Source organism: Mustela erminea, chromosome 7, assembly GCF_009829155.1.
Source record: "Mustela erminea isolate mMusErm1 chromosome 7, mMusErm1.Pri, whole genome shotgun sequence".
NCBI lineage: Eukaryota > Metazoa > Chordata > Mammalia > Carnivora > Mustelidae > Mustela > Mustela erminea.
The window spans coordinates 139,516,326-139,538,897 of record NC_045620.1 but is presented as its reverse complement, the minus strand read 5'-3'; the positions used below and the strand labels follow the sequence as shown (position 1 = coordinate 139,538,897).

The window sequence follows — 22,572 nt, the reverse complement described above, 5'->3', positions numbered from 1 at the left end:
TGGGTCTGTTCAGGTTTTCTATTTCTTCCTGGTTCAGTTTTGGTAGTTTATACATCTCTAGGAATGAATCCATTTCTTTCAGATTGTCAAATTGTATGATGTATAGTTGCTCATAATGTGTTCTTATAATGACTTGTATATCTTTGGGGTTGGTTGTGATCTCTCCCCTTTCATTCATGATTTTATTGATTTGGGTCCATTCTCTCTTCTTTTTGAGAAGTCTGGCCAAGGGTTTATCAATCTTATTCTTTCAAAGAACCAGCTCCTAGTTTTGTTGATCTGTTGTACTGTCCTTTGGGTTTGTATTTCATTGATTTCTGCTCTTATCTTTATAATTTCTCATCTCCTGCTGGGTTTAGGCTTTCTTTGCTGTTCTTTCTCCAGCTCCTTTAGGTGAAGGGTTGGTTGTGTATTTGAGACCTTTCTTGTTTCTTGAGAAAGACTTGTATTTGTATATATTTTCCTCTAAGGACCAGCTTTGCTGTGTCCCAAAGATTTCAAACAGTTGTGTTTTCATTTTTATTTGTTTCTGTGATTTTAAGAAATTCTTCTTTTTAATTTCCTGGTTGACCCATTCATTCTTTAGTAGGATGTTCTTTGGCCTCCAGATAATTTGAGTTCTTTCCAACTTTCCTCTTGTGATTGAGTTCTAGCTTCAGAGCATTGTGATCTGAAAATATGCAGGGAATGATCCCAGTCTTTTTTTTTTTTAAGATTTTATTCATTTATTTGACAGAGAGACAGAGATCACAAGCAGGCAGAGAGGCAGGCAGAGGGAGAGAGAGGGAAGCAGGCTCCCTGCTGAGCAGAGAGCCCGATGTGGGGCCCGATCCCAGGACCCTGAGATCCTGACCTGAGCCAAAGGCAGAGGCTTAACCCACTAAGCCACCCAGGCGCCCCTGATCCCAGTCTTTTGATACCAGTTGAGACCTTATTTGTGACCCAAGATGTGATCCATTCCGGAGAATGTTCCATGTGCACTAGAGAAGAATGTGTATTCTGTTGCTTTGGGATGGAATGTTCTGAAGATATCTGTGATGTCCATCTGGTCCAGTGTGTCATTTAAGGCCTTTATTTCCTTGTTAACCTTTTGCTTAGATGACCTGTCCATTTCAGTGAGGGGGGTGTTAAAGTCACCTACTGTTATTGTATTACTGTTGATGTGTTCCTTTGCTTTTGTTATTTGTTGGTTTATATAATTGTCTGCTCCCATGTTAGTGGCATGGATATTTAAAATTGTTAGGTGGTCTTGTTGGACAGACCTTTAAGTATGATATGGAGTCCTTATCTCTTATCATAGTCTTTGGTTTAATATAGAATTTGTCTGATATAAGGATTGCCAGTCCAGCTTTCTTTTGATGTCCATTAGCATGGTAGATTGTTTTCCACCCCCTCACTTTAAATCTGGAGGTGTCTTTGGGTCTAAAATGAGTTTCTTGCAGACAGTATATCAATGGTTTTTCTTTTTTAACCCATTGTGATACCCCATGAAAGACACAATATATATTTAAAGTGGAGCTCTTCTTCAGCGGTAGTGGACTTAAGTGAATTATTTAAAGAAGTATTTATCATTGTGACCTATTTTTGGAAAACTATTTTAGATCTGATTATTGGGTCACTGTTTTCACTTTTCTTTTCTTTCTTCTTACTTTCTTTCTTTAGTTTTATTCTTTTTATTATATTCAGTTAACCAACATATGGTACATCATTAATTTTTGATGTAGTGTTCCATGATTCATTAGTTGCTTATAACACCCAGTGCTCATCACCACATGTGCCCTCCTTAATAACCATCTCCCAGCTACCCCATCCTCCCACCTCCCTCCCTTCTATAAACTTTAGTTTGTTTCCCAGTGTCCAGAGTCTCTCATGGTTTGTCTCTCTCTCTGATTCCCCACCCCCCCTTCAGTTTTCTCTCCCTTCATCTGTGGTTCTCCATGCTATTCCTTATGTTCCACACATGAGTGTAATTGACACATACACATGAGTGTATCCACACATCATTGACTCTCTCTGCTTGACTTCTTACACTTAGCATAATCCCCTCCAGTTCTATCCATGTTGATACAAAATTAGGTATTCATTCTTTCTGAACGTTGAGTAATATTCCATTGTATATATGGACTACATCTTCTTTATCCAATCATTTGTTGAAGGACATCTCGGCTCCTTTCACAGTTTGTTTATTGTGGACATTGCTGCTATGAACACTGGGGTGCGGGTGCCCCTTTTCACTACATCTGTATCTTTGGGGTAAATACCATAGCTGATGAAGAGCTCATCCTGGGTCAGTGGTGATGTCAGCTGTACTCTTTTCTCCTGGTTTATAGGTGCTTGCATTTCTGATGGTATCTTTAATCCATGGGTGTCTGCATGAATAGTTTAAAATCACTTATTAATTCTGTGAATGATAGTTTAGTTAAAACCAGGTAACAGTAACCCATGTAACCAGGGTGCCTGGACTATTCCATCAGGAACTTGCTGTTGTTTGCTGTCTAGGTTCTGTGCATCACAATTTGACGGTAGCCCTGGGGTGTGGGGCATGTCAGGATCCAGCTGTCATCTCAAATACACAAAACCTAATACACATGTGCATGTGTATACATATTAAAGGAATGCAATCAGAAATAGTGGGTTTAATGTTCTCCTCCTGCATCTGTTGGGTTTCTGTGTGCACCCAGGGGTGTGCTCACCCACCACGGAGATCACTGTTTTAAGAGATGAGCTGCAGGGGGCATGAGAATAATGCATTCTTCTTTTTCCTGTCATTCTTTTTTTTTTTTTTTATTTGAGAAAGAGAGAGTGCACAAGCAGAGGATGAGGCAGGCAGAGGGAGAGGGAGTAGTAGGCTCCTTGCTGAGCAGGGAGCCTGAAATGGGGCTCAATGCCAGGACTGTGGGATCAAGATCTGATCTGAAAGCAGATGCTTAACCAACTGAGCCACCAAGATGCTCCTTCTGTCAGGTTCTTGATCAGCAAACCCTCCTCTGCTGATCTTAAAGTCTTAGGGGACTCCCTAAAACGTTCTCCCCACAAAGAGCATGGCCCTGCAACTCCACTGGGCACAGCCCTGATGAACTGCAGAGAGGAGAGAGACTTGGGACCTCGTGTCTCACCTGGGGAGCAGTCAGCACCCCTGGAATACAGCACTTGGGTGGGTGCTGCTCACTGACTGGTTAACTTAGCTCTGTCTTTCTCTGTGCCTCATGCGAAGAAATATGATGCCATAGGGAAAGTATCTTCAGCTTCATGAGAGCTTCAGATGAGCCACACAACCCTGTGCAAGTACTTAGCTGCATTTGCTTCTGTTCAGAGAGAATGATTTGTTCTTCCTGATAAAGGCTTATCAGATATCTTTACCTTTACAAGTAAAATGCTGTACGTCCAAACTCCAACATGCCAGCCAACTCATGCTGGCCTCATGATGTCAGGTTGATTTTGATTCCTCTGAAAAACACACACCTAAATTCATCGGGCAATCCAACACCATCACTACTGGGTGCATTCCTTCTCCCACATACATCACACTTTTAGCTTCTGTTCAGAGAGAACAATTTGTTCTTTGCTGGGTCTTTGATTTGATTAAAAAGTCCAAGACCCTGTAAGCCAAAGTGCTACCCAGAATGGAGAGTCACCCTGCGTTTGCTCCGACAGGCAATTCTCCCGACAGCTGTAAGCTGGATGGTTGTATCCTGACAACTCAGGAGGAAGAAGATATGATCAAGCAGAAGTGGAAGCTTCCGGGCCATAAGTGGAAACCGCTGCTGCCAGTCACTAAGGTATGGTACCCATGGGGAGCTGGGCAGGCTGGTCCCCAGCCTGGCCGCATCCCTCAGATGCACCGTGTTTAACAGTAACACGGACAAGCTTCTAAAAAACGTATTTCATTTGTCATGAAAACACATGCTCTATTTCTTCATACTTTTGCATTTCTAACAAGTTTTGTTTTAAATCATCATGTGCAAGGAATATATACGTATTTCCGTATATATGTATATGAGAGATGTTTCTGCAGTATATTAACTTTTTAGAAGGGATGAGTAGCATATTCAAACCTCTAACCGCGTGTCCTCTGTGGAGTGGATGCTGAGACATTCTGGAAGTGTCCGCTTCCATCCGGTAGGAAGATAGTCATTTGCGGGTCAGAGTGGGGTGTGAAGGTTGCTCCCATGGAGTTATGGGTGACGAACTCTGGGAGGTCACTTGCTTTCCTTATCAGTGTGTCTACTTCAATGACTATTAAGAACCACAGACAGCATGGACCTGAGTGTTCATGTCAGTGTTCCCCAGGCTTGTGATCCCAACTAGCTTTTCTCTGTGGTCTGGCAACTCACTATCAGTGAGTACCTATCACGGTTCATGGGTGTTGAGCCCACAGGATGGCTGGCTCCATGGGCCTCGCCCTGTGTTATCACAAGGGTGCCTCCCTGCTTCTCTTTCAGCTCTCCGCCAACAACAGTCACTTGTTCGACAGCCTGACCCTGGAGCTCCAGGACGTCATCACTCACGCAAGGCTCACCATCTCCCCAGACGGTGGCGTGGGCCGCCTGCGACTCAAGGGCTTCCCCAGCTCCATCTGCCTGCTGCGGCCCCGTGAGAAACCCATGATGAGGTTCTCCGTGAAAGCGGGCTTCCGAGCCAACCTCTGACGCCCCGCATGGCCGAGCGCTGGTCAACGCGGTCCTACACGTCTCCTGAAATGTTCTTAACACCCCAAACTTAAGAGGCTTCTAGCAATGAATCTTACCAAGATCAATGGGATTCCTGGTTATTTAATAAAGTGGTCACTCTCACACGCTGGCATCTGTCCTTACGGTTGCTGTGAAGTGTGAGGTAGGTGAAAATTGGCTGAGGCTGTGAAAGGCAGGTGGTCTCCTAAAGCTTACTTGACAAAACCACTCCGAGATCTTGATGTAGCACACTCTGCGCCTCTTCCGTCTGTAGATGTGGCTGCATATCCATAGCCTATCGCCTTCAACAGAAGTTTAAGCCCATCAAAACCACTGGAAAAATGTATTTCAGGAATCATTCACTGTCTCAGCTCAAGAGGACTGGCCCATCCCTACCCAGAAAAGGAATAGCTTCCACAGGGGCGCCCGTGCCCTGCAATTGTTCTTTCTCCCCCAAATGAAAGTGGATTCTGAGGGTCAGACTGGTGAGGAGCCGTGTGCCAGCTGTGAGGAGAAATCTAGTTTCTCACAGGCTCTGAATGGTTCCATACAATTCTTCCTTGATGAGTTTTGTTGGTGGAGACAGTCCTGATGCGCACCCCCATCCCAGCAACCTGTCCTGCACAGGAGGCCGGCCAGCGCAGTGGGAAGGCTGTGGTTGGTGCAGGGTGGTCCTCAGCACCCTCCCATTCCTGCCACCTTGCCAGAGAGGTAGATCACAGAGAGCGGCTGTCTCCCTTCCTTTCCCCGAGCTCTGCTCGCTGCACCTGTCTAGGCTCGCGGAGGCTCCTCCCGGGTCCTGGCTCTCCGCCCCCTCCCCTGTCCAGGCTTTCAGATGCCCGCCGCTCCCCTGCGCCGACTCCTTGCCTCCCCTCCCCTGGCCATCGTCCTGCCCCTCTCTGGGCTGCAGGCCACAGGCGGTCACAATGGCCGGCTGGCGTCAGCGCGCGCAGGGACCCGGGGTCGCACTGCGGTCCCGCGCCCACTCCCTGGCTGCGCCCCGGCTCGAGGGCAGCGAGCGGTGTCCGTTGGCCCTGGGGCGGCGCGGCCATGGGCACACGCGGGCCGCACGTGCTGGTGGACACCACGCCCGCCAAGACCATCCTGGTGTACCGCAACGGGGACGCGTTCTTCGTGGGCCGGAGGTTCGTGCTGCCGCGGCGGCCCGTGGCCACCTTCGAGGCGCTGCTGGACCAGCTCACCGAGCGGATGGAGGTGCCTTTCGGCGTGCGGCGCCTGTTCACGCCGACGTGCGGGCACCCGGTGCTGGAGCTGCAGGCGCTGCGGGCGGGCGGCAAGTACGTGGCGGCCGGCCGCGAGCCCTTCAAGAAGCTCGAGTGAGTGCGGTGCCCCCTCCCCGTGCGGCCCGCTGCCCTCGAGGTGCGCCGTCCACCCGAGGCGCACCTGTCCCCCTCTGCCCTCTGTGCGGGGTGACCCGGAGAGTGCGGGAGTGCAATGTTGCCCGCCGTGGGATGTGACCCGGCAAGTGCGGGAGGCACACCTGTCACCCTCTGCCCTGTGACCGGCCAGCGCGAGCGAGGGACGTGCACTGTCGCCCCTTCTCACGGTGACCAGGCGAGCGCAGAGCCGTGTTCTGTGCCTGGTGACTCACCAGTGGGGCAGCACCCCTGTGCGCACAGCCCCCTCCTGCTGGTTGTGGCCGGGCTGGCGTCCACCTGCGCCCCCCCCCCCAAGGTGTGTTAGAGGGTGTCAGAAAGGGCCTGGAAAGAGGAATGGGTGGGCAGTGGCCCTGAGGGCAAGCCGGTCTGAAAAGTCCACCTGGCCGGAAGATCTGCAGGAAGGGAGGGAGCTAGCCCTGCGGGGAGAACTGGGGAAGCAGCTGGAAGGCAGGAATCAGATAAGGGTCATCCTCTGCCTGGTTTCCCCCCTCCTCACGTGTTGGGCCATGCCTGGCTGGGCATTCCCGGATGAACGCACTTGCTAAGGTGTGAAATGCGTGGGTCTCCAGCAGAGTCTCCTGCTAGACTGGGGCCTTGTAAGCGTCATCTCCAGAATCCTGGCCCATGAAGCAAGGCTGGCCCACAGCTCAGACTGAATGTCTGCGGAGAGCAAAGAGACCCCCTCCCCAGTGTCTGCTGAGGTCAAGACAGCCCGCGGGAGAGATGTTAGCTGTCCTGGGGAGATACACTTGTGTGTCAAATCCTGATGGAAACGGAGTGGCCATATTCAACTTGTGAGTCCTATTGGATGGCGTCCCCTCAGAATGCCAGTTTGAGGCTTTTTTGTTAAGCCCGACACTGGTGTCACAGCCCCTTTGAGGTCTTACTGCTTGTGGGCTTACGCAGCACAGTTCTTCTGTTCATCTTCTCAGGAGTACTCCAGTGCTTCTTACAATTTCTCCGAGCTTTCTTAGTAACTGTCGTTATACAAGTGTCTCCGGAACCCCGAATTCAACCTTGCAGTTCTTCAGCAAATAGCCGGTGTTCCCCCCTTCCCGTGGGGTGGAGTCCGGGTGCTGTAGAGGCTGTGAGAGCTTTACGATGCAGGTTTACGGGAGATAAGAAGCAAGTCACCATAACAGAGAGAGGGGTCACGATTATGAGAGATTCTGTTTTGGAGCAGGGCCTCTGAAATGGCTTCTTTACAAAATGCATGGGGGGGAAGCTCTTCCTTATCCTTCAGGAATTCCTGACCTGTGGCAGGATCACCTATTTCTTGTGTCTGCCTTTAAAAGACACACTGCCTGTGTTGGCACTGTTGCTAACTCATTTCTTTTATGGTGAAATGTATTGTATATACAGCAGTGTACACAATATTCTATGTAGAGTTTAAGAAAAATCTGTCTAAGCCACATTCGGGATCCCGAGAGGACGCGGCTGGTGTTTGAAAACCTGCCATTCCGTCCCCATCCTTTCCCACAGGTGACACCACTCGCCTGGTTTCTGTATCATCTTTCCATGATAATCGATCCTCAAAGGACAGATTTTTCAATGTTCTCATGTTTGTGTACTTCTGGTTTTCTGTTGGTTGCTTTTCCACATGATAATAAGCTGTGATTTTCATCCCCGTCAATAGTATGAGGCTGGAGGTCACTGGCCTCTGTGGTCATGTGCTCTTTCATGGACCAAAATGCCAGTTTACTTCTCCCATCTGTTGATGGCTAATTTGGGTTGTTCTAAATTTTATGCTGGAATAAATGAAACACTGTTGTAAACATTCTTTGGCTTGTCTGAAGTGCGTATGGGTAAGACTCTCTCTAGAAGGGCGCATTTGTTACCTACTGCCATATAACCAATCACCCCAAGCTTTTTGGCTTAAAACAGCTTTATTTTATCACAGTTTCTGGGATCAGGAATTCAAGAGCAGCTTAGCCAAGTGATTCTGGCTCTGAGACTCTCGTGAGGTTGCAGTCAGCATGTGGCTACTGTCATCGGAAGGCTGGACTGGGGTGGGTGCTTCCCGGCTCACTCTTCACTGGGGGGCAGGAAGCTTCACCCCTACAGTGGGAGCCTCTTCATAGGTGACTTAGCAGCTGGCTCTCCCCAGCACCAGGGATCTGGGAGGGAGCCTGGCTGATGCTCCTCCTGGTTTTCTGTCATGCTGTCTTGTCTCTCTATCTGCCTAGTTATCTTTGGATGCGGGATATTACTCTCAAAACTTATTGGCAGAAATAATTTGAGGCCTAGGGTGATAATGTCTTTTGCCAAAGTTGATTTTTTGTGTGTTTTGGCCAGATACCCGTCATCCACTGTTCATGATCACCTTAGTGCAATTTCAGAATATGTGATAATTTGGGCCACCCAGATGGCTTGATGACTGGATGGATCCCATTGGGGTCCCAGTTCACAAGTATGGATAGTTCACAAGGAGCCCCGTTGCTGGTGCCCTGAGCCAAGTGCTTCTGCCTGCTGGCCACAGAGCCCATCAAAGACATGGTTCAACCTCTCAGCCATCTGTCTGTGGGCAGCAAGCCCTGGGCTGCAGTGGCCCCAGATAGTGGGCTCACATATTTGGATTTTCTTTATTTCCTGGACCTTGGCCTGGTAATTCCTCATTATTTTGTTAGATGTCTTATGTTTTGAGAAAATGTTGTCATTTTGTCTGATTTTATTAGTTTTTAGTGGACAGGTTGATCAGAGCTACTTAGTCCAGTGTCCCCAGGGATGGAAGTCTTCTCTCCCTCATTCTTCATGTATATTTTTATAGATGGATGATTCTGTTTGAATGACAGGGTCCTTCAGTCCACAGAAGCTGTTTATCCTTTTCCTTTCTTTATTTGGGGAAGATTTTATTTTTTTATTTATTTGAGAGATAGAGAGTGATAGAGAAAACAAGTTGGGGGAGGGGGGCAGAGGAGAGAGAGGATCACAAGCACACTTTCTGCTGAGTGCGGAGCCCAGCATGGGGCTCCATCTCATGACCCTGAGATCCTAATCCGAGCAGAATCCAAGAGTTGCATACATAACTGACTGCACCTTCCGGGGGCCCTGGAAGGTGTTTTTCTATTGTCTTTAAACTTCGAGGTTGTTGATGAGAAATCAGTTATCACAATTTACTTATTTGAAAGTAATATTTTATCTATTCTGGCTATTTAGAATGTATTTTCTTTAACTTCAGTGTACTGTGGTGTAAGCGATTTGTCCAAGTAGCCAATTGATTGAACTCTCTGGAGTCTGGTGTGGTAACTTTCAACAGCCCTTGTCTTTAGAGGATACCTCTGTCTTACACTTTTGTGTTTTCTGCCTTGGAGTTGATGTGGGTTGGCCTGTCTCACCGACACGAACCTCGGGGAGTCCTCCTCTTTGTCTGAATTTCTCTCTTTTCTTTGGGCTTTAGGTACTTGGTTCACATTGATCTTTTGGCTAATTTTTATGCTGTATTTCTATGCTGAATTTCTAAAAATTCCCCCTCATTCTTTTTCAAATCACGTGTATCGTTCTTTAGACTTTCTTGGTCCTGCATGTCCTTTCACACTTGCTTTTGCTGAAATAGTGTCCTTGTGCATCTGAGATGCCTGTGTTGGAAAGCTGTTTCTATTTCCTGTTATTTTAGTTGTTTTTTTCTCAGTTGAGAGAATAATCTTGTTGGTTTACTTTTGACCGTAAGTGACTCCTTTTATGTGGATGTTAGTTGAGGAACTTCTTGCAGGGCTGAGATAAAGGTGAGACTCGTTGGAGAGGGCTGCTGAGCTGATCTTCTGCAGGCTGCTCACCCAAAGACACCCGGGGTCCAGGTAGTAACGTGGGACTTGGGAACCCACCCAGATAGTGTAATTTTGTGAGTAAGCTGGCTTGTGATCTGAATTCTCAATTGCATCTGCAAAGATGCAAATTAAACATCCTATTTTTTTTGAAGGAAAATCTTAATCCATTGACATCTGAGTTGCCAAGAGGCATTGAATTAATGCCCTGACATTTTGGGTTAAGTTTGTGACAGCGCTAATCCTGCTAAATCCTGTTTGCTACAGCGAGCCTCACTGACAAGAACACATTCCTTCATAGATGTCCGATTTTGTGATGATTGTTTTCAGGCTTGACCATATGCTATATCATGATTTATATATCACTGTAACCAGCTGCAAACAGAATTATTGTGTCCTCCCGAAATTCCCAAGTTGAAACCTAATCCCCAGTGTGGGTGTTAGGAGGTGGGGATTTTGGGAGGTGAACCGGTCATGAATAGGATTAGTGTACTTGTAAAAGGGACTGGACAGCTCAATGCCTTTGCTGCCATGTGAGGACACACGAGAAGGCAGCCGTCCACGGACCTGGACGAGGGCCCTCGCCAGAACCCAGGCACACAGGCCTCTCATCTCAGACTCCCAGCCTCCAGAACGGCGATACACAAATTGCTGTTGTTGAATCCACTCTGTCTGTGCTTGTGAAGTTCATCATGGAGAGGCATTTAAATTTCATTTTCTTCACTACTTTTTAGATCAATGAAGTATGAAATCGGAATCCAGACTTAGGTGACTAAAGCTCTGACAAATCTTTTGGCTTGATTTCTGCTGGTATCAGTAAGCTAGCACTTGTTGGAATGTATGTTCTGTAATTACTGAGCCACTGGGCAGTTAAAGTTAATTTTCTCTAGCAAATAATCTTCTAATTGTACCACCAGCAAATGAACTTTGCAGTGAAACCTAATGATGTGTTAGCTGTCCTGGGGCTCTTCTCATAATAATGGCTGCAAAATGGTACATTGAAAAGACAAACACCATCAAGTCTGTATAGAATCCGATCATTATTCAAACCCTACATTTTCTGGGATGAATTAGAGATGAGGAACATAGGTTTTTCTTCTATAAAACAAAATATTATAGGCTAGTAATTACGCTTCAAAAAAATGTCCAGTAAAGCCTAGAATTCACGATTTCTTTTGTGGAGAAAACTATATTCACAAAAGAACGTAAATCAAGACATGGTGTGTGTGTGCCCATGATTGGGGGAAACTCCAGAGAATTTGAGTTATACCAGGAATTTTTCCTGGTTGCCTTATTATCAAAAATCAAATGTAATGTTTGCTTACAGTATGAAAGAGCTTTAAATCGCACTATCATAGTTCGCCTGCACCCAACCTTTACTTCTGTCTCCTTGCCACCCGTTTGTATCCTGAGGATAGTGGGTATCAGGAAAAGGAGGCAGCTGAACCAGATATCAGATATCGGGAGTGTGGTCTCAGGGACAGAAGGCCTGGGTTGCAGTGAATCCTGGCTCTTCCTATCTCAGTAGCATTTAGCCAATTACATGACCTTGCTGAAGATCTATGTCCTCATCAAAATGGGGTGAGTTCATAGCCAATATGGTGCTGTGAAATTTAATGCATGCAGTACTTTAAAATGCCTGGATTAATTCAAATGGGTGGCTTCTTCCTTTCTTTTGTTCTCTGGAAGCAGCACCAAGTGACTTTGCACATTAATGTCCAGTTTCTGCTCAAATGTCGGCTCCCCTCTTTCCACCCCCACGGAAATCCACATCCTACAAAGCCCTTCTCCAAACACTGGCCTAAAGACTCCAGTTCACTGCATCTCTGAGGAATTAGTTTTTCTCTCTCTGTTGTATTTGTCAGTTTTTTGGAGTGAAACATTGAAATGATAAACAGCATTTTGTGTTTTTTGGTTGGATCTTTTTTTTTTTTTAAAGATTTAAAAATTTTTTTTTTAAAGACTTTATTTATTTATTTGACAGAGAGAGATCACAAGCAGGCAGAGAGGCAGGCAGAGAGAGAGGAGGAAGCAGGCTCCCTGCTGAGCGGAGAGCCCGATGCGGGGCTCGATCCCAGGACTCTGGGATCATGACCCGAGCCGAAAGCAGAGGCTTTAACCCACTGAGCCACCCAGGCGCCTCTGGTTGGATCTTTTTATGCATTAGTCCCCCCCCGCCCCATGCTTGCTTGTTCACTTTTTAATTAATTAATTAATTAACATATAATGTATTATTTGCCGCAGGGATACAGGTCTCTGAATAACGAGTCTTACATTTCCCAGCACTCCCCATAGCACAGATCCTCTCCAATGTCCATCCCCAGCCACCCTATCTCTACCCCCCCACCTCCAGCAAACCTCAGTTTGTTCTGTGAGATTAAGAGTCTCTTCCGGTTTCTCTCCCTCCTGATCCCATTTTTTCCTTCCCTACCCCACATGGACCCCACACAGCCTCTCAACTTCCTCATATCCAGGAGATCAAATGTAATTGTTTTCCTCTGATTGACTTGTTTCGCTCAGCCTAATAGCCTCTAGTTCCTCCACATTGTTGCAAATGGCAAGATTTCATTTCTTTTGATGGCTGCATGGTATTCCATTGTGTATAAATATATACCACTCTTCTTTTTTTTTTTAGTTTTTTAAAAAAATTTTATATTTTAAATTTCTTTTCAGAGTTCCAATATTCATTGTTTATGAACCACTCCCAGTGCTCCATGCAATATGTGCCCTCCATAATACCCACCGCCTGGTTCCCCCAACCTCCCACTCCCTCTCCTCCAAATCCCTTAGTTTGTTTCTCAGAGTCCACAGTCTCTCATGGTTCACCTCCCCTTTCAATTTCCCACAACTCACTTCTCTCTAACTCCCCATGTCCTCTGTGTTATTCCTTATGCTCTGCAAATAAATAACACTGTATGGTAATTGACTCTCTCTGCTTGACTTCTTTCACTCCGCATAATCTCTTCTAGTCCCGTCCATGTTGCTACAAAAGTTGGGAATTCGTCCTTTCTGATGGAGGCATCATACTTCATAGTATATATGGACCACATCTTCCTTATCCATTTGTCCATCGAAGGGCATCTTGGTTCTTTCCACAGTTTTGTGACTGTGGCCATGGCTGCTATGAACATTGGGGTAGAGATGGCCCTTCTTTTCACTACATCTGTATCTTTGGGGTAAATGCCCAGGAGTACTATTGCAGGGTCAGAGGGTTCCCCTTTCTCCACATCCTCTCCAACACTTGTTGTTTACTGTCTTGTTAATTTTGGCCATTCTAACTGGTGTAAGGTGGTATCTCGATGTGGTTTTGATTTGATTCTCCTGATGGCTAATGATGGTGAACATTTTTTTATGTGTTTGTTAACCATTTTATACCACATCTTCTTATCCATTCATCTGTTGATGGACATCTAGGTTCTTTCCATAGTTTGGTTATTGTGGACATTGCTGCTCTAAACATTTGGGTGTACACACATGCCCCTTTGTATCACTACATTTGTATCTTTAGGGTAAATACCCAGTAGTGCAATTGCTGACTTATAGGATAGCTCTATCTTCAACTTTCTGAGGAACCTCCATACTGTTTTCCAGAGTGGCGGCACCAGCTTGCATTCCCACCAACAGTGTAGGAGGGTTCCCCTTTTTCCACATCCTTGCCAACATCTGTTGTTTCCCGACTTGTTAATTTTAGCCAATCTGACTGGTGTGAGTTGGTATCTCATTGTGGTTTTGATTTGTATTTCCCCGATGCTGAGTGACACAGAACACTTTTTCATGCGTCTGTTGGCCATTTGGAAGTCTTCCTTGCAGAAATATCTTTTTGTGTCTTCTGCCTGTTTCTTGATTGAATTATTTGTTTGTTGGGTGTTGAGTCTGATAAGTTTTTTATAGATTTTGGATACTAGCCCTTTATCTGATATGTCATTTGCAAATATCTTTTCCCATTCTGTCAGTTGTCTTTTGGTTTTGTTGAGTGTTTCCTCTGCTGTGCCAAAGTTCTCTATCTTGATAAAGTCTAAATATTCATTATTGACCTTGTTTCCCTTGCCTTTGGCGATGTTTCTAGGAAGAAGTTGCTGTGGGTGAGGTCAAAGAGGTTGCTGCTTCTGTACTCCTCAAGGATTTTGATGGATTTCTCTCTCACATTGAACTCTTTCATCCATTTTGAGTCTATTTTTTAAATATTTTATTTATTTACTTAACAGAGACAGAGAGATCACAAGCAGGCAGAGAGGCAGGCAGAGAGAGAGGAAGGGAAGCATGCTCCCTGCTGAGCAGAGAGCCCGATGAGGGCTCTATCCTAGCACCCTGAGATCATGACCTGAGCCGAAGGCAGAGGCTTTAAGCCACTGAGCCACCCAGGTGCCCCTTGAGTCTATTTTTTAAAAAAAGTTTTTATTATACTGAGTGAAATAAGTCAAGCAGAGAGAGTCAATTATCATATGGTTTCACTTATTTGTGGAGCATAACAAATAGCATGGAGGACAAGGGGAGATGGAGAGGAGAAGGGAGTTGAGGGAAATTGGAAGGGGAGGTGAACCATGAGAGACTATGGATTCTGAAAAACAATCTGAGGGTTTTGAAGGGGCCGGGGGTGGGAGGTTGGGGGAACCAGGTGGTGGGTATTAGAGAGGGCACGGATTGCATGGAGCACTGGGTGTGGTGCAAAAACAAAGAATACTATTATGCTGAAAAGAAATAAAAAATTAAAAAAAGTTTTTATTAACTTTTAAATTTTTTTTCAGTGTTCCAAAATTCATTGTTTATGCACCACATGCAGTACTCCATGCAATACGTGCCCTCCATAATACCCACCATCAGGCTCACCCAACCTCCCATCCCCACCCCTCCAAAACCCTCAGATTGTTTTTCAGAGTCAATAGTCTGTCATGCTTCATCTCCCCTTCCAATTTCCCCGAACTCACCTTTCCTCTCCATCTCCCCATGTCCTCCATGTTATTCTATATGCTCCACAAATAAGCGAAACCATATGATAATTGACTCTCTCTGCTTGACTTCTTTCACTCAGCATAATCTCCTCCAGTCCCATCCGTGTTTTTTTAAAATTTATTTTTTAGGGCGCCTGGGTGGCTCAGTGGGTTAAGCCGCTGCCTTCGGCTCAGGTCATGATCTCGGGGTCCTGCGATCGAGTCCCGCATCGGGCTCTCTGCTCAGCGGGGAGCCTGCTTCCCTCTCTCTCTCTGCCTGCTTCTCCATCTACTTGTGATTTCTCTCTGTCAAATAAATAAATAAAATCTTTAAAAAATTTATTTTTTATTTATTTTCAGCATAACAGTATTCATTATTTTTTCACCACACCCAGTGCTCCATGCAATCCGTGTCTTCTATAATACCCACCACCTGGTACCCCAACCTCCCACCACCCTGCCGCTTCAAACCCCTCAGATTGTTTTTCAGAGTCCATAGTATCTCATGGTTCACCTCCCCTTCCAATTTCCCCCAACTCCCTTCTCCTCTCTATCTACCCATGTCCCCCATCCATGTTGATACAAAATTTGGGTATTCATCCTTTCTGATGGATGCATAATACTTCATAGTATATATGGACCACATCTTCCTTATCCATTCATCCGTCGAAGGGCATCTTGGTTCTTTCCACAGTTTGGCGATTGTGGCCATTGCTGCTATGAACATTGGAGTAGAGATGGCCCTTCTTTTCACTACATCTGTATCTTTGCGGTAAATACCCAGTAGTGCAATTGCAGGGTCCTAGGGCAGCTCTATTTTTTAATTTCTTAAGGAATCTCTTCACTGTTTTCCAAAGTGGCTGCACCAACCTGCATTCCCACCAACAGTGGAAGAGGGTTCCCTTTCTCCACATCCTCTCTAACACATGTTGTTTACTGTCTTGTTAATTTTGGCCATTCTAACTGGTGTAAGGTGGTATCTCAATGTGGTTTTGATTTGAATATCCCTGATGGCTAATGATGATGAACATTTTTTCATGTGTCTGTTAGCCATTTGGATGTCTTCATTGGAGAACTGTCTGTTCATGTCTTCTGCTCATTTTTTGATGTGATTATCTGTTTTGTGTGCGTTGAGTTTGAAGAGTTCTTTATAGATCCTGGATTTCAGCCTTTTGTATTGTCATTGTGAATATCTTCTCCCATTCGAATGGTTGCCTCTTTGTTTTGTTGACTGTTTCCTTTGCTGTGCAGAAGCTTTTGATCTTGATAAAGTCCCAAAAATTAATTTTCACTTTTGTTTCCTTTGCCTTTGGAGACATACTTGATAAGAAGTTGTTGTGGCCAATGTCAAAGAGGTTACTGCCTATGTTCTCCTTTAGGATTCTGATGGATTCTTGCCTCACTTTGAGGTTTTTTATCCATTTCGAGTTTATCTTTGTGTATGGTGTAAAAGAATGGTCGAGTTTCATTCTTCCACACATAGCTGTCAACAAATTAAGCCAACTCCACACAAAAGAAGGGAAATAATAAAAATCAGAGCAGAGATCAATGAGATAGAAACTAGAGATACAGTAGAGTGCATCAATGAAACTAAAAGCTGGTTTTTTGAAAGACTCAATAAGATTGATAAACCATTGACCAAACTAATCCAAAAGAAAGGAGAGAAGACCCAAATTAATAAAATTATGAACGAAAAGGGAGAGATCACAACTAACACCAAAGAAGTAGAAACAATCATCAGAAATTATCAACAGTTATATGCCAATAAGGTAAGCAACTTAAATGAAATGGACGCATTCCTGGAAAACTATAAACTTCCAAAACTGAACCAGGAAGAAATTGACAACCTGAATAGACCAATATCTAGTAATGAGATTGAAGCAGTGATCAAAAACCTCCCAAAAAACAAGAGCCCAGGACCTGACAGATTCCCTGGAGAATTCTACCAAACTTTCAAAGAAGAAATATACCTATTCTCCTGAAGCTGCTTCAAAAAACTGAAGCAGAGGGAAAACTTCCAGACACTATTTATGAAGCCAGCATTAACCTGATCCCCAAATCAGGCAAAGACCCTTCCAGAAAGGAGACTTTCAGACCAATATCCCTGATGAATATGGATGCTAAGATTCTCAACAAGATCTTAGCTAATAGGATCCAACAGTACATTAAAAAGATTATCCACCATGACCAGGTGGGATTTATCCCTGGGTTGCAAGGATGGTTCAACATTCACAAATGAATCAATGTGATAGAACAAATCAATAAGAGAAGAGAGAAGAACCACATGGTCTTCTCAATTGATGCAGAAATAGCACTTGACAAAATCCAGCATCCGTTCCTGATTAAAATGCTTCAAAGTACAGGGATAGAGGGAACATTCCTCAACTTCATAAAATCTATTTATGAAAAACCCACAGCGAATATCATCCTCAATGTGAAAAAGCTGACAGTCTTCCCTTTGAGACCAGGGACATGACAAAGATGTCCACTCTCACCACTCTTGTTCAACATAGTATTAGAAGTCCTAGTAACAGGGGTGCCTGGGTGACTCAGTGGGTTGAGCCTCTGCCTTTGACTCAGGTCATGATCTCAGGCTCCTGGGATTGAGCCCCGCATTGGGCTCTCTGCTCAGCAGGGAGCCTGCTTCCCCCCGCCCCACCTGCCTCTCTGTCTACTTGTGATCTATCTGTCAAATAAATAAATAAAATCTTAAAAAAAAAGAAGTCCTAGCAACAGCAATCAGACAACAAAGAGAAATAAAAGGTAATCAAATTGGCAATGAAGAAGCCAAACTCTCTCTCTTCGCAGATGACATGATACTTTATTTGGAAAACCCAAAAGACTCCACCTCCAAACTACTAGAACTCATTCAGCAATTCAGTAATGTGGCAGGGTACAAAGTCAATGTACAGAAATCAGTGGCTTTCTTATACACTAACAATGAAAATACAGAAAGGGAGATTAGAGAATCGATTCCATTTACTATAGCACCAAGAACCACAAAGATACCTGGGAATAAACCTAACCAAAGAGGTAAGGAACTACAGAACACTCATGAAAGAAATTGAAGAAGACACAAAAAGATGGAAGACCATTCCATGCTCTTGGATGGGAAGAATAAACATTAAAATGTCTATACTGCCTAGAGCAATCTATACTTTCAATGCCATTCCATTCAAAATTCCACCAGCATTTTTCAAAGAGCTGGAGAAAACAATCCTAAAATTTGTATGGAATCAGAAGAGACCCCGAATTGCTAAGGAAATGTTAATAAAAAAAAAACAAAAACAAACCAAAAACCAAAAAACAAAACTGGGGGCATCACGTTGCCTGATTTCAAGCTTTACTACAAAGCTGTGATCACCAAGACAACATGGTACTGGCATAAAACAGACACATAGACCAGTAGAACAGAGTAGAGAGCCCAGATATGGACCCTCAACTCTATGGTCAAATAATCTTTGACAAAGCAGGAAAAAATATACAGTAGGAAAAAAGAAAATCTCTTCAATAAATGGTGCATTTTGAGTCTATTTTTATCTGTGGTGTAAGGAAATGGTCCAGTTTCATTCTTCTGGATGTGGCTGTCCAAATTTCCCCAAACCATTAATTCCCAAGACCATACTGTTTTGATAATTACAGCTTTGTCATAGAGCTTGAAGTTCGGAATTGTGATCCCACCAATTTTGGTTTTCTGTTTAAACATTCCTCCTGCTACTTGGGGTCTTTCTGGTTCCATACAGATTTTAGGATTATTTGTTCCATTTATTTCAAAAAAGTTGATGGTATTTTGATACAGATTGCATTAAATGTGTAGATTGCTTTAGGTAGCATAGACATTTTCACAATATTTGTTCTTCCAACACATGAGCATGGAATATTTCCATTTCTTTTTGTCTTCCTCAATTTCTTTCATGAGTACTTTATAGTTTCTGAGTATAGATTCTTTGCCTTTTTGGTCAGGTTTATTCTTAGGTATCTTATGGTTTTGGGTGCAACTGTAAATGGGATGGACTGCTTAATTTCTCTTTCTTCTGTCTTGCTGTTGGTGTATAGAAATGCAACTGATTTCTGTGCATTGATTTTATCCTGACATTTTACTGAACTCTTGTATGAGTTCTAGCAGTTTTGGAATGAAGTCTTTTGGGTTTTCCACTTAAACTATCGTATCATCTGCAAAAAGTAAGAATTCGAATTCTTCTTTGCCAATTTGGATGTCTTTTATTTCTTTTTGTTGTCTGATTGCTGAGGCTAGGAATGCTAGTACTATGTTGAATAACAGTGGTGATAGGGAGAGTCCTGCTGTGTTCCTGACCTTAGGGGAAAAGCTCTCAGTTTTTCCCCATTGAGAATGATATTTGTTGTGGATTTTTCATACATGGCTTTGATGATATTGAGGCATTTACTCTCTATCCCTATACTGTGAAGAATTTTTGATCAAGAAAGGATATTGTATTTTGTCAAATGCTTTTTCAATATCTGTTGAGAGTATCCTATGGTTCTGGTTCTTTGTTTTATTAATGTATTGTATCACATTGATTGATTTGCAGATATTGAACCAAACTTGCAACCGAGGAGTAAATCCCACTTGGTCATGGTAAATAACTCTTTTAATGTACTGTTGGATCCTACTGGCTAGAATTTTGGTGAGAATTTTTGCATGCATGCTCATCAGGGATATTGGTCTGTATTCTCCTTTTTGATGGGGTCTTTGGTTTTGGGATCAAGGTAATGCTGGCCATATAAAATGAGTTTGGAAGTTTTCCTTCCACTTCTATTTTTTGGAACAGTTTCAGGAGAATAGGTATTAATTCTTCTTTAAATGTTTAGTAGAACTCCCCTGGGAAGTTGTCTGGCCCTGGGCTCTTGTTTGTTGGGAAACTTTTGATAACTCCTTTAATCTCCTTACTGGTTATGGGTCTGTTCAGGTTTTCTATTTCTTTCTGGTTCAGTTTTGGTAGTTTATACATCTCTAGGAATGAATCCATTTCCTCCAGATTGTCAAATTGTATGATGTATAGTTGCTCATAATGTGTTCTTACAATGGCTTGTATTTCTTTGGGGTTGGTTGTGATCTCTCCCCTTTCATTCATGATTTTATTAATTTGGGTCCATTCTCTCTTCTTTTTGAGAAGTCTGGCCAGGGGTTTATCAATCTTATTAATTCTTTCAAAAAACCAGTTCCTAGTTTTGTTGATCTGTTGTACTGTCCTTTTGGTTTGTATTTCATTGATTTCTGCTCTTATCTTTATAATTTCTCATCTCCTGCTGGGTTTAGGCTTTCTTTGCTGTTCTTTCTCCAGCTCCTTTAGGTGTAGGTTTGGTTCTGTATTTGAGACCTTTCTTGTTTTTTGAGAAAGACTTGTATCACTATGTATTTTCCTCTCAGGACCAGCTTTGCTGTGTCCCAAAGATTTCAAACAGTTGTGTTTTCATTTTCACTTGTTTCCATGATTTAAAAAAAATTTATTTATTTGACAGAGATCACAAGTAGGCAGAGAGGCAGGCAGAGAGAGAGAGAGAGGAAGAGAAGCAGGCTGCCTACTGAGCAGACAGCCTGATGCAGGGCTCAATCCCAGGACCCTGGACCACGACCTGAGCTGAAGGCAGAGGCTTTAACCTACTGAGCCACCTAGGTGCCCCTGTTCCATGATTTTTAAAAATTCTTTTAAATTTCCTGGTTGACCCATTCATTCTTTAGTAGGATGCTGTTTAGCCTCCAGGTAATTTGAGTTCTTTCCAACTTTCCTCTTGTGATTATGTTCTAGCTTCAGAGCATTGTGGTCTGAAAATATGCAGGGAATGATCCCAGTCTTTTGGTACCAGTTGAGACCTTATTTGTGACCCAGGATGTGATCCATTCCGGAGAATGTTCCATGTGCACTAGAGAAGAATGTGTATTCTGTTGTTCTGGGATGGAATGTTCTGAAGATATCTGTGATGTCCATCTGGTCCAGAGTGTCATTTAAGCCTTTATTTCCTTGTTGACCTTTTGCTTAGATGATCTCTCCATTTCAGTGAGGGGGGGGTGTTAAAGTACCCTACTATTATTGTATTATTATTAATGTGCTTCTTTGATTTTGTTATTAGTTGGCTTATATAATTGGCTGCTCCCATGTTAGGGGCATGGATATTTAAAATTTTAGGTCTTCTTGTTGGACAGACCCTTTAAGTATGATATGGTGTCCTTTCTCATCTCTTCTAAGTCTTTGGCTTAAAATATAATTTGTCTGATGTAAGTAAGGATTGCCATCCCAGCTTTCTTTTGATGTCCATAACATGGTAAATTGTTTTCTACCCCCTCACTTTAAATCTGGAGGTGTCTTTGGGTCTAAAATGAGTTTCTTGTAGACAGCATGTTGATGGGTTTTCTTTTTTTAATCCATTTTGATACCCTTTGTCTTTTGATTGGGGCTTTTAGCCCATTTACATTTAGGGTAACTATTGAAAGATATGAATTCGGTGCCATTGTATTGCCTGGAAGGTCACTATTACTGTATATTGTCTCATTTCCTTTCTGCTTTGTTCCTTTTAGGCTCTCTCTTTACTTAGAGAACCTCTTTCAATATTTCCTGTAGGGATGGTTTGGTGTTTGCAAATTCTTTCAGTTTTTGTTTGTCCTGGAAGCTTTTTATCTCTCCTTCTATTTTCAATGACAGCCTAGCTGGGTATAGCATTTTTGGTTACATTTTTAAAAAAAAATTTAGTTCTCTGCATATTATATATTATGCCTGTCCTTTCTGGCCTGCCAGGTCTCTGTGGATAGGTCTGCTGCCAGTCTAATATTTCTACCATTGTATGTTACAGAATTCTTGCCCCAAGCTGCCTTCAGGATTTTCTCTTTGTCACTAGGACTTGTAAGTTTTACTACTAGATTACAGGATGTGGACCTATTATTGATTTTGAGTGAGGTTCTCTGTGCCTCCTGGATATTGATGTTTGTTCCCTTTGCCATATTAGGGAAATTCTCTATTATAATTTGTTTCCATATACCTTCTTCCCCCTCTCTCTTTCTTCTTCTTCTGGGATCCCAATTATTCTAATATTTTTTCATATATGATATTACTTATCTCTGAATATTCCCCTTGTGGTCCAGTAGTTGTTTGCTTCTCTTTTGCTCAACTGCTTTGTTCTCAGTCATTTGGCCTTCTATATCACTAATTCTCTCTTCTTCCTCATTTATCCTAGCAGTAAGAGCCTCCATTTTTTATTGTACCTCAGTAATAGCTTTTTTAAAATTTCAGTTTTGTTAGATTTTAGTTCTTTTATTTCTCCATAAAGGGATTTTATTTTTCCAGAAAGGGTTTCTCTAATATCCTCCATGCTTTTTTCAAGCCTAGCTAGCACCTTGGTTATCATAATTCTGAACTGTAGTTCTGACATATTACTATTATCCGTATTGATTAGGTCCCTAGCCATTGGTACTGTCTCTTTTTCTTTTTTTTTTTTTTTTTGAGGTGAGTTTTTATGCCTTGTTATTTTATGCAGATAAGAATAGATGAATGAAAGAACAAAATACTAAAAGGGTGGCAAAGACCCCAGAAAAATATATGCTAACCAAATCACAAGAGACCAGGTACTGGGGGAAGAAGAAAGGGGGAAAATAAATATAAATATATATATATATATATATATTACACTGTTGAATAGAATAGAGCTACACACTTGATTTTGGGTGTATTCTGGTCTCTTGGAAGGAAATACCTCCCAAAATTTTAAAGAAAGAAAAACTTATATATATACAAAAATAAGGATAAACACGACAAAGGGATGGAATATGACTGTAAAGATGAAAATTTAAAAAGATTCTAAA

At 43.2% G+C, this 22,572-nt stretch overlaps 2 protein-coding genes across 11 annotated transcripts in view; both read left to right on the top strand.

The window, feature by feature from the left end:
• Positions 1 to 4,793, top strand: part of LOC116596248 (collectin-11) — a 69,598-nt gene extending 64,805 nt beyond the window's left edge. For all 3 annotated transcript variants that reach the window (XM_032353421.1, XM_032353422.1, XM_032353420.1), the window contains 2 exons: positions 3,655 to 3,779; positions 4,443 to 4,793. In XM_032353421.1, the coding sequence (XP_032209312.1) occupies positions 3,655 to 3,779; positions 4,443 to 4,649 (332 nt within the window). In that variant the 3' untranslated portion in view covers positions 4,650 to 4,793. The remainder of the gene's footprint in view (positions 1 to 3,654; positions 3,780 to 4,442) is intronic.
• Positions 4,794 to 4,902: 109 nt separating this feature from the next.
• The window catches only part of DCDC2C (doublecortin domain containing 2C), an 87,650-nt gene continuing 69,980 nt past the window's right edge, over positions 4,903 to 22,572 (top strand). For 7 of the 8 annotated variants that reach the window (XR_004288083.1, XR_004288082.1, XM_032353416.1 and 4 more), the window contains exon 1: positions 5,635 to 6,007. Coding sequence is in view for 6 of the 8 variants with exons in the window: in XM_032353416.1 (XP_032209307.1) it covers positions 5,721 to 6,007 (287 nt within the window). In the remaining 2 variants the exon portion in view is untranslated. Of the gene's footprint in view, positions 6,008 to 22,572 lie in introns of all 8 variants that reach the window. The other variant, XM_032353413.1, reaches the window with a different exon arrangement.